This window comes from Populus nigra, chromosome 14, assembly GCF_951802175.1.
Source record: "Populus nigra chromosome 14, ddPopNigr1.1, whole genome shotgun sequence".
NCBI lineage: Eukaryota > Viridiplantae > Streptophyta > Magnoliopsida > Malpighiales > Salicaceae > Populus > Populus nigra.
The window spans coordinates 10,319,973-10,332,332 of NC_084865.1; the positions used below are offsets into that span (position 1 = coordinate 10,319,973).

At 30.6% G+C, this 12,360-nt stretch overlaps 1 protein-coding gene across 1 annotated transcript; it reads right to left on the reverse strand.

Annotated features, from left to right (window-relative positions):
* Positions 1-1,310: 1,310 nt before the first annotated feature.
* Positions 1,311-4,662, reverse strand: LOC133672915 (metal transporter Nramp3.2). The gene is made up of 4 exons (XM_062093482.1): positions 3,978-4,662; positions 3,239-3,375; positions 2,457-3,109; positions 1,311-1,702 (listed from the first exon to the last, which is right to left on the reverse strand). Exons 1-4 carry the CDS (start codon positions 4,493-4,495, stop codon positions 1,493-1,495), a joined length of 1,518 nt encoding a protein of 505 aa, XP_061949466.1. The 5' UTR covers positions 4,496-4,662; the 3' UTR covers positions 1,311-1,492.
* Between the last annotated feature and the right edge of the window lie 7,698 nt (positions 4,663-12,360).

Here is a 12,360-nt window from a genome sequence, read left to right on the forward strand (position 1 = left end):
TCAGTTTTTATAAAAAAAAATAACCAAACCAAAATTATATATAAAAAAAAACAATCGAAACCGGTTCATACCGACCGGTTTCGGTTTGGTTTTTTTTAGAACAAAAACCGGTTTGGCTTGGTTTTGGCTCAGTTTTTTCCAGTTTGACTCGGTTTTTTCTGGTTTTTTTTGTTTGGGTTCGGTTCAGTTTGGTTTTTTTGATTTTAGGCTTATAAAACCTAAACCGAACCGATCGATTTTTTTAAAATTCTAATTGGTTTTTTTAAATTCTAATCAATTTTTTTTTCACGGTTTGATTTTTTCAGTTATTTTTTTTTAATTTTCTTGATTAATCAGTTTTTTATTTTTTTTACTCACACCTAACCTGTATAACTATCTAGATTGGATGTGTCTCCTTATCTTTCTCTCTCTCTTTTTCTTTTTTTTTTGTCTACATCGACACTGAACCTCACCGCCACCACCTAGGAGAGGATATCAAACCAAGGAAAGGTCCAAATTATCTCTTCTTATTGGTTTTCTCTCTCTTCATGGGTGTTTGGCTGCCACCATTGTCGTTGTCGTGGTATATAGTGCATGTCGTTGTTACCGAGAGATAAGAGAAGTGGTTGGGCATAGCAGAGGAGAGATGGACTTCTTTAGTTGGTGTGGAGGAGAGATGGGCTGCAATGGTCACTGTCATATAGTGTAAAGGCACGTGGGTGGGGTGATTGAAAATTGTGAGAGATGAGAATGAGGAAGGAGAGAGTTGCGCACTTTTTTTCTTTTTATTATCCTTTTTATCTTTTAGTTACTTGGAAAGTGGGTCGATACTTCATGTTTATTTTGTCTTCTCTCCTCGATTATCATTCCACTCATTATTTATTTTATTTTATTCTTGTTTCTTTTTTTTCATTTTCAATTTCAACACTTTGATTTTAAAAAACAATTATCAATAGAAGCAAAATAATCCAAAATTATAAAATAGCTAGAAATTGACCAAATTGCATCAAAAAATCAATTTTTTTTTATTTTCGAAAACATGCTCGGAGGTAACAACACAAGTTACGATTTTGTTGAGCCATGACTTTTTTGTTTTTTAGTGTTAACAATTACATGGTAATTTCAAGCTGATCTGGTTCGACTACAGATTGAATTACAGCGATACAACTATGAAAGGGTATCCCCCGCGTTAAGTTTAGAAAGCGTTCTGTGTTTGCATCCATGTGTTTCAAGTCCTCTGTATCGAACAGAATAATGGGCAAGATCTATAATGCAGAAACAATTCTTTTCTTTGATTCTGTGTTTCTGTTTTTTTTTTTTCCCAACAGCAATGAAACACAATAAGCGGCTTTAAGTATATTTTGTACACAGGCAAGCCTGGAAAGATGCTCAAGAAATAACTCTATGCATAAACAGCTGAAGTTATTCCTCTGCAAATCAAATTTGACTGCCATCTGATATATTGCTGGCAAATGAAACTGCATGCTTAAAATATCTTGCTGTCAAAGTTTGATCACTCTACTTCTATCTGTTTAGATGAACAGCACCGGGAGAAACACGTAAAGCCCCTAGATATGAGATAAATTATAAACGCAACATATGCACCTGTAAAACCGCATACTACAGTGGTAAACGCTACTCCGGTCACTTCATTGAAGAAAAAGTCGAGTAAAAGGTAACCATTGATTACCATCACCAGGGCAGCCACAAGCCAAGATACCATCTGCAAAGGGCAAAAGAAGGTTCGAACAATGCATCACTTCCTTGTAATAATAAATTAGGTTACATAAAACAGACCCCCCAGTAACAAGAACAGCAACTTAACAGCAGCATATGATTCCCAAGTGTCTGGCATAAATGAAGGTACAGTCCCATATTTTTTCATTCTCAGCATCCTTAAACAGATCCCCATGAACGAACCATTTCATGATATAGTCAACAAGAAACGATCACTAATACATGTCACTGCGTGTAACATGGTTGTGGCCACACTTCATGTGAGTTGCATGCATCTAGATGATGTTTGGGGCAAAAGGTCCCGGATACAGAATACCCTCATTAGCAAATGACAAAAATTAATCCAATCACCCATATGATTCTCAGTTCTAGGCATGCATGAAACTAGTTTCCCTCGTAGAGGTGTCCCTTAACACCTTCACCCATGACTATCTGCATCTTTTCACTTACAATAAAGCTAGATCAGCTACATTAAAAATCTTGTAATGATTCAATTTTTTACCCAAGATTCATCCATCACATGCATAATTTCAGACATGTTTACACATTGTCACATGATTTTGACTTTATGATGCATTGGAGTATTGAAGAACGACACAAGTTGAGAGATTTGGTTATATGGAGATTCCAAAGAATTGAAAAAGGCAATTGGTTCCTTGATTTAGTCAACTGACACCAATTTAAAGGGCTATCTTGAGCTTCAAGACAAATACCGCAGAATAACAGACTAGTCAACATACCTTAAGAGTGGGGCCGATTTTGAAAGTGCCCATGATTTGCTCCTTGGATACTAAGCAGAGAAGAGGGATGAGTGCAAAAGGAATCTGTATTGACTGCAGCACATTTAGCCATTCATTCAGAACATCTAGTGAGTCTTCGGAGGTATCAAAAACAAGTGCAACAATCATAGTTGGGATGATAGCACAGCTTCGAGTGATCAGTGCCCTTAGCCATTTCTTTAACCTCAAGTTCAGGAAACCTCCCATGATAAACTGTCCTGCATAGGTCCCAGTAATGGTGCTGCTTTGGCCAGCTGCTAATAATCCAATACCCCAGATGTATAAAATTGGGAAAAATCCACCCCCATATTTGTCTTGAAGATATTGCCCTGCATTTACAAGGCCAATACTATTGGCCAGTTCTGTCCCGTAGAAACCTTTAGCAAAAACAGTCGTCACAAACAAATTGATTACGAACGATATTACAAGGGCAGTGGTTGACTCTATGGAGTAGTATCTGAGAGCTTCTTGAACCCGGTCTTTCTTATTGTGGTCGATCTCCCTTGACTGTACAAGAGCAGAATGCAAGAACACATTGTGAGGCATGATAATGCAACCCACAACTCCAACAGCCTGTTGTATTGTTCTGGAGCTAAGTTTTGGAATTAAGATACCTACACCAACAGAGAATCCAATTAACTCTCTCCAAGATACAAGGTAGCATTACAGTCAGACAAATGGAAAGAAACCAAGGAAACTGGAATCTAAAATTGAAATCTTAAGTTAAGCATGACATTACTCACCCAGAAAAAGTTCGGAGGCACTGGGTTTTGCATCTGCAAACATCCATCCAAATGTAACTGCCATTATTCCAATAAGGACCGCAAATACAGCCTCCAATTTTCTAACACCGTAGTTCTCTAGAAATAGGAATATGAAGCTGTATTGACACAAGAAATGAACAGCATCACCACAATGAACTATACTTTTCTACAAGAAAATTAACGTACACTCTGTTTGATTGCTACAGAACTGAAAACAGGAGGGAAATTCTCTCCAGTTTCCAGGAAACAAACAAAAGATCAATAATTTATGGCTTCTGTGCAGTAATTTACATATATCCAACTCCGGGCGACAACAGTAATTGGTTAATTACTTATCCTTTTAATTTACTGATAGCTTACCTGATTGACTTAGTCTCCAACAACAACATAATTCATGAAAAATCACAGATAAAGTACTTGAAAAGTTGAAGCCTTCAAATTAAAAGGCCCAAAAAAATTCAACAGAAAAAATACGAAAACCGAGAAACAATTACTAAAAGACAACACAATAGAATAAAGCCTTACAATCTTAAAAATGGAAAAAATCTTATATTCAAAAACCAAATGATCCAAAAAGAATTAGAAACTCTAAATCAAACGTCCTCAGCTTGATAAACAAAATCCCCTCAAAACACCATCAACTTAAACCCAAAACAACACAAAAAAAGAGCCAAAACCAACCAATCCAAACAAAAGGGTATTCAAAACAAGGAATTACCAATCACAAGCAGTAATAGTAACACCAGCCCACAAAGGCACAAACCCATTACTCAAGATCTTAATAGCAATAGCACTTCCAATAACCTCTTGTATATCAGCACCAATCAAAGCCAACTCAGCCATAATCCACAAAACCATTGAAGCCCAGGTTGGATACTCTTCTCTACACAGCTCAGCTAAATGCCTCCCTGTAGCCACTCCAAGCCTCGCTGAAAGCAACTGCACCAACAACCCCATAGCAGTAGCCCATAAAAGAAGCCAAAGCAAAGAGTAGCCTGCGATTGCACCAGCCTGAAGATCCCCTTCCAAATTCCCAGGATCCAAAAACGCAATGGACATTAAAAACCCAGGACCAGTAAACAACCATAACTTTTTCCATGAAAACGGTGGCAACACCGTTGAGCTACCGCTTTCCGTGTCAGAATCAACCCCAATTATGAGCACTTTCTCATCAGAATCATAAGCTCTTTCTTCTTCTTCTTGCAATAAAGGTTGGTGGTTTTCTTCTACAGGCATGATTCTGTTACTTACAACAAGAAGTCTACTGTTAATGTCTGCGTTTCAAGATGGCTGGTGTCTGTTCTTTTAAGATGGAGGATAAACTGAGAGAGATATCTAAAACTACCGGTCCTTTCTTCTCTCTCTTTCACTTTTATTCCTTTTTATATTTAATCAGAGAAAAACGAATTGGAGTGTGAAACGTGGAACAGCATGTTAGCGCAACTAGGAATGGTTTTAGGGGTGTTAACGTCATTCAGTGGGTGTTTGGCCATGCTCGGCTGCTAAAAAATAAAAATAAAAACAATTATATATACTGGTTTTCCGACACTTTTTTTATATAAAATTTTATATATACATGTAATTAAATAAATAAATAAATATTTGTATTAATAAATAAAATAATAGTTATTAATGATAAATAGAAAAACACAAAAGATATATATAGATAAAGGTTTTTTACCTCACAATACAAGTTTTTAACCCAACTTTATTTAATAATTTTATTTATTAAAATTAACTTTTTATTTAATAAAATAATAATAAAAATAAACATATGAAATTAATTGGATAAGATAAAAGAAAAAAAATATTATATATGATTATACATATTAGAAATATTATTAAAAAATAAATATCACCTATTTATATAAAATATAAAAAAAAATATTATAGATGAATTAGAATAATTTGTTTCAAAAAATTAAATACATAAAAAATAATTATTATTTAAAAGATTTTAAATAAAAAGAATAAAAGATAATGAATATTAAGTGTTGTTGGGTCAAGCCAAGACTAGTGGCACCTAACACATTTCATAAGGGTATATGGATGGTTAAACTTTTAATTTTTCTTTATTTTGTATTAAAACAATTGATTAAAAACATTTAAAAGTTCACATACTCAAATAGCATAAATAAACATTGATACACTTAAATAGAAAAAAAAATTAAAAGTTTGTACACCAAAAATATCATCATTTCTTCTTTATCTTGTATTGTTAAATTTACACTGTTTTTTTATCATGTATTTGCTCTACATTAGAAAATACTTTTTAAAATACATTAGAATTTAATAAAGCATTGTAGTAATAGTTTTTTAAAAATATTTTTAGATAATTTTGAATTATTTTTTTTAAATAATGTTTTCCAAAAAGCATTGTAGTAATGTTTTTAAAATTAATGATGTATCAAATAAATATGACCCACTTCTCATCCTTACCTTTCCTAAACAAAAATGTTTCTTTACATGTTAATGATTTATAGATAAAAAAAAAATTATTTCCTCTCACATTAATGATGTACTAGATAAAAAAAATTATTTTATATGTTTTTCTTCTTAATATTTGTATATTTTTAAATCAGCTCTCCGTAATTATTTGTTTTCAAAACATTTTAGCTATCAAAACAATTTATTTCTTAACGTTATTTTATTCCCAAAATCTTATTTATAATTATTACTTAACTTACTAAGTTAAGTATCGAAATTTAAATTGACTACAAAATCTTATTGAGTTTTAATTTAATTACAACTAATTATTTTTATTGATAATTATCATAATTATTAATTAATCTAATAAGTTAGGTAATTCTATTGAAATTTAAATGGATTAATATTGAGAATAAAATGACATGAATAAATTAGTTATTTTGATTTTAATGAGTATTATTTAAAATTTTAATTTAAATTAAAAAAACTTCAATAGTTATGAGAAAAAATAATATAAATTATATGTTAATACATTCAGTTACATGAATTATATGTTTTAAATTTTAAAAAATAAAAAAATATTAGTTTAATATATTTTTAAATAAAAATTATTTTTAAAAAATAATTACGATAGAATATAAAACACTTCGCTTGTGTGAGTAGCTAATAATTCAAATTGTGAGAGGGTGTCGTTCTCAAAGTTAAAATACAAGGATTGATGAAATATAGTACGGATAGAAAGTGTTTCTAGCTATAAACTGACCCGAATTCCACCACCTTCGTAAAATGAAAAAGATTCCATTCATGTTTATGCTAGATTTAACAAATATTTATTTTTTTAATTGTATAATCAAGTAAAAATAGTGAAAAAAAATAAAGTTTTTAAACTCAATAGAATTTATAACCAGATCATAAATTTAACAGGTTAAGTTACAAAATTTATGTTGATCCAATATACTGTTATTTCAAAATTAAAATAAAATGATATCTTGGATTCTTTTTTTAAGTTAAACTACACTTTTTACCCATTATTTATATTGCCTTGAGACTTGTTAAGTGCATGGTTTAATTTTAAATTCAGAATAAATAAAATTAAGTCAGAAGGTTTTAAAAAATCATGCAAGAATGTAGATAAAAATCTTTTTTTCTCCGTTATGAAAATTATAACATAGGTATGTGTTATCTAAATACATCATACGCGGCTTTGATGATTTTCAGTTTTCCGTAAAAAGATTCACTTACAATTAGTGTCTTTCTTATTATTTTCCAAACAAGTTTTTGTGGTAACAATTTTCTTGTAAGAAAAAAAAAATAAAGAAATGAATAGGTTATTGATTTTACAATAACAATAATAATAAAAAATTCATAAGCAAGTAACACTAGAAGAACATAAACATGGTTGTATTTCTTATCTCAGCGATTTTCTTTTAATTTTTTTGAGAAGTGATAAAAGTATAACTTTGATAAGAAGTATAATCAATTTCAAATCAATAGTTTTATAACCATGTAAAGATTGAATTAAGTAAAGCAATTATCTAAAATTTTGTGATTTTAAATGCCTATCCTATATTTTATATATATATATATATATTTTAATTAATATAAGTATTCGGGTTAGTTAGCATGTATCTCGTTTAGTTTTATGAATTCTAAAATTAATAATTATATAAATTTTTAATAATTATCATATTATTAATTATATAGATTTGAATTTGATGTTTGAGATAAAAAGGAATCAACCTTTTGATTTGAAGTTTTTTTGGCTAGGTATTAAATAATTTTTTATTATTGAATTGATTGATTGATTAATTATATTTTGTCACGTTATACACCATTACAAAAAAATAATAATACTATTTTAGATTTGATTAGAAGAAGTAAAAGGAGGAACCTTCCGATGAAAACCAAACATCCGAAACTCTTTGAGGTTCATTCAGTTCTTGTCCTTAGTTCGTCAATTCCCCACCCTTTGTGTAGCTTGACACATCAGGCTAGACTTATCATCCGAAACTCTTTTATCAGCCATCGTAATTCTTTTTTTTTTATATATAGTTTAACTGTTATTGTGATTTAAGAAAAGCACTTTTATATATTAAATCAAAAATATTCTCAATCTAGTTTTAGTTGATATATACACAGCCAAACGGATATTATTATTATTTTTTAAAAAAACTCACAACCATAAACAATAACATGAGAAGCATACGGAACCAACGTCCACCGGATATTCGGGGTGTATTTAATATTACAGTAAAAAATGTTTTCTTAAAGATTTTTTTTTAAAAGATATATTAAAATAATATATATTTTTATTTTTAAAAATTTATTTTTAACATCAACATATTATAAAAATTTAAAAATATAAAAAAATTAATTTTAAAAAATAATAAAATTAATTTTTTAAAAATATTTTTAAAACACAAAAGAATAGAATATAAACATGTTTGAGAGTGTGGATACTTTACAAAATACTTTTTATTAAAAAAATATATCAAAATAATATTTTTTATTTTTAAAAAATTATTTTTAATATTAACGTATCAAAATAATTTAAAAATATTAATTTAAAATAAAAATATCTTTTCTTAAAAAAATGAACATCTAAATAACTTCAAGGCTAATTAACCCGGATTAAAGTACAGTGGAACCAACTTTGGAGTCCACTGTCTGTCCATTTCTGTCATTGTACTGAAAGTGATCAGAATTGAAGCAAAGTGGCAAGACGACGTGGCAACAACCATAAGATAAGCACGAGGAAAGACGAATCTGATTGTGCCATTTCTGTGGGGGCAACGAGTGAACTGACGATTTGGTCGTGATTTGCACGAGGCATTGCGTGTCCCTTTGACGACAAAAGTAGTGCCAGAATAAAAAACAAATATATTCTGTCCGGTTCTTTTCTTGAGCAGGCATGGCATTTAACTTTGCTTTACTTTGTTCAGTGCAAGAGAAGAGACCGCCATTGTTCTTTCAATCTCCGTTGTTCCAGTTCAACGTTGTTTGTTTTTTTATTATTATTATTAATCAACGCGCGGATCCATTCTAAAAATCTTATTTAATTTTATAATTATAAAAATAAATATTGGTAAAAATTTAAAAGCTTAAAATTCTTGGGTAAGAAAAATATTCTTAAAATTATTGTTAATAAATATTGTTAAATAATTATGAAAATTCAAATGGTTTAAACTCAATAGAAAAATTATGTTTTTTTAGTCAGGACTCCCCTTTTCTTTTATTCATTTGTTTCTTTTTTATTTTCATAAAAATATGTATTTTTTTTATCAAAAATATAATTTTTCAAATAAAAACTTATCATGATCTCTTAATAATTTCAAATACCACTATCATGATTAATAATTTCATTTAAAGATAATTTCATTATAAAATTAAATAAATAAATAAATAAAAAGTTGCAAGATCTAAAAAAGACAAGGTGCTGTAGGGCATGTGTCATTAGACTTGTGCATTTGGCCTCTTAAACGAACCTAGGAGCGCTCATTTATTTATTTATTTTTATTTAAACTGAAGTCAGCCTAGCTATAGTTTTTTAACATATGTGATGACACATCTTCCACCTGTGAAAATTATGTGTCGCTCATTGAAACAAATTTTGGCACCCTTGGTGGCGCGAAAAAAAAAAGAAAAAAGAAAAAAAAACTATGTAAAAACTTTAAAATTGGGGGCATATCATAACATAACTTGCCTAAATTTTGCTCCATGGATTAACACAATGAAAGGGGGGAGAGGCTACGATGCTTAACTAACAAACATCTCAAATATTTTAGTTTCTTTGTTAATTTAACGACTCTGTAATAAATGAATTACCAAAAAAAAATGATAAAAAAATCTTTATTTAGTAGAAGATATTGACTATAGGATTTGTTTTCAAGTCCAAATAAACCAGAGAGAGATAAGAAATTTATTATTTTTCAAATCTTTTGATGAAGATTTTGTTTCTAAACAGTTCAATATTTAGATCAATTTTGTTAATTGATTGTTCGATCTTTAATTAATTTACTACATGTTAATTATTTTTTCTTTCTTCTACTAAGGAAAAACTATAATCATAAACTAAATCTTGAATGCAGACAAATAGCAACCTCACAAATCAAACAAGGATGAAAGTCTTAACTTGATTTTATTTGTTTATTTGGAACCCTTGATAAGTTTGGATTATGAATGTCAACTATTATGAGTGTCAAGAATTGAATTTCAAATGAAATTCAATTTCTAAAAATGATACAAAAGTAAATAAAAGGCCAACCCTTTTGATTTGCTACACTAAATATGAGAAATAAATTAATTTTAAAAATTAGCTTTCTTAAAATACCTATCTACCCATCTTTTTTTTTTAGATCTTTGAAATAATAAGATGAGGGTGATGAAGGTAATATAAAAAACAAAATAAATTGAATTCTATCTTTTTTAAACATCTGAATTCAACTTAATTTTCAAATGAATTCAAATTGAATACTATAATTGAATTCAAATACAGTAGAGAATTGGTTCCAAATAATCTCTTATGTATTCAAGTTTTATTTCTTTTAAGCATCTTTAACTAACTTTCAGATATATAGCGCATCCTGAAAATTTGGTGTCATTGATAGATTTTTAATATGTATCAAACCTTGTAATTTTATATTCATATATAAAGATTGTTTTTTCAATTTTGAAAAACTATCCATGAAGAGTCGAGATAGGTAGCATTGAAACACCATTAATTACTACAACATTATAAAAAAGCCTAAGGCACAAAAGGTCATTAAAAAATAATTCAAACCAAAAGTGACAACCTTTTATTTAGGTATTCAGTAAGATAAGATGTTATGTAATTCAGTATGATTATAGAAGATAATGTGGACCTTTACATATAAAATTTTAATTACTATTTTGATGCATGCTAGTTTATTATATTTAAACAAAACATGAAACTTTTAGACATTCATTATCTATGAAAAGAAAATCTTACCAAAAAGCATCATATGAAACTAGTAAAAAGACAACAAGAAATAAAGAAGAATTTTATAGCATAATTGAATACTTAGAAGTATTTATATAATATTTTAGAAATAATTTTAACAAATCCTTTAGATTACCTAAACATAGAACTATAATGTTGGAAATATTGCAATATATATTGGATATGTTAATAAGATAAATTGAAGAGAAAAGTTTAAAGGAAAGCTAGTGTTGAAAATATTTCTAGAAAGCCTCATTGGCTAAGCAAGTTAAAAAAAGAATTATATAATTCAAATATTTTAGACTTTGCTTTTGATTCATCACAATTTACACTGAATTTTCAAGATACATGCGAAAAATCTACAGTTCAATGACCAAAGTGTAATAAAGACATGACACATGACATGTATACAACAATATTCTATCACTGTATCATGATCCTACATTATAATAACTTGTATGAATAAGAGTAAAAATGAGTGGATGGTCTCTGTTGTCATAACCCTTTTTTGGTTATTTTTCAAATGTGTTTCATTCACTGTGCATTAAAAAAAAACCAAAACAGTGTCATTTTGAACGATACTATTCTTCTTCTTTCCTGGACACGCAGAGGCAGGGGGATAAGAAGTTTCTCTCCCCTACAACGCCACTCTCTTTCTCCTCACTTGCCCAAACTATAACACAACCCACACCCCTTACCTGCCACAATGATGAAGATTGGACAGGGAAACCATACCATGCGGGCGGCTGAGGAGACTGTACAGAAGTCGCCCCAGCCATCCTACCCTGTCTCTATGATTGGACAGAGATAGGGTAGCTCCTGTTTCCCCTGTTCTATAAACACCCCGCTCAACATGTCGAGGAAAGGGGGGAGAAAAATCTGGAGGAACAAATGATGAGTTTTTAAGGGGACAAACGACAGATAGTGAGGGGGGAACATTTTGAGATGAACAAAGAGGGGGGAGGATTTTGGGAGAAGGAATAAGATAGTTGAAAACAAAAACAAACAAATAAATAAAAAATAAAAGGGAAGAAGAAAGAAAGAAACATGGAAAAAAAAAGAAGAAACATAGAGGAAAGAACAGAATAAAAAGACAGAAATGAGAGAGAGAAAGAAAACAGAACAACAGAAAAAAACAGAGGCTGGTGTCTGTATAGAGAAAGGGCATAACCGTCACCTAAAACTAGCAGCAACCTCCGCAAACCATAACATCGTCACGAGCTGCATCGCTGTCTACGCCAGGTAACCTTCTCTCACCATCACCCCACTTCTTCCTCGCTTGCAGCGAGGTTGCTGCATGCAGTATGATAATTCATTCTGCATACAATACAAATAGTTGGGCTGATCGCGACCTAGTTTCATTTAGGTCGAGTATTGGCCCAACTTGTGGTCTGGGTCAAGTCTCGACCTAGTTTATTTGGGTCAAGTCTTGGCCCAGTTTTTGTTTTGGGCTGATCTCGGCCCAACTTATTTGAGTCGAGTCTTAACCTAGCATGTGTTTTGGGGTCTGTCTCGACCTAACTTTTCTTTGGGGCCCGTCTGGACCCAATTAATTTTGGGTTCGGACATGTGGCTCATTTTTTGTTGGGGACGATTTGGACCCAATTCATTTTGGGTCCAGGCGCGACCCAACTCTCTTATGGGTCCAGTCTGGACCTAGTTCCTCTCTAAGCTAGTTTTCGCCCTGAATTTGGGCCCACCTAAGGTGGACTCA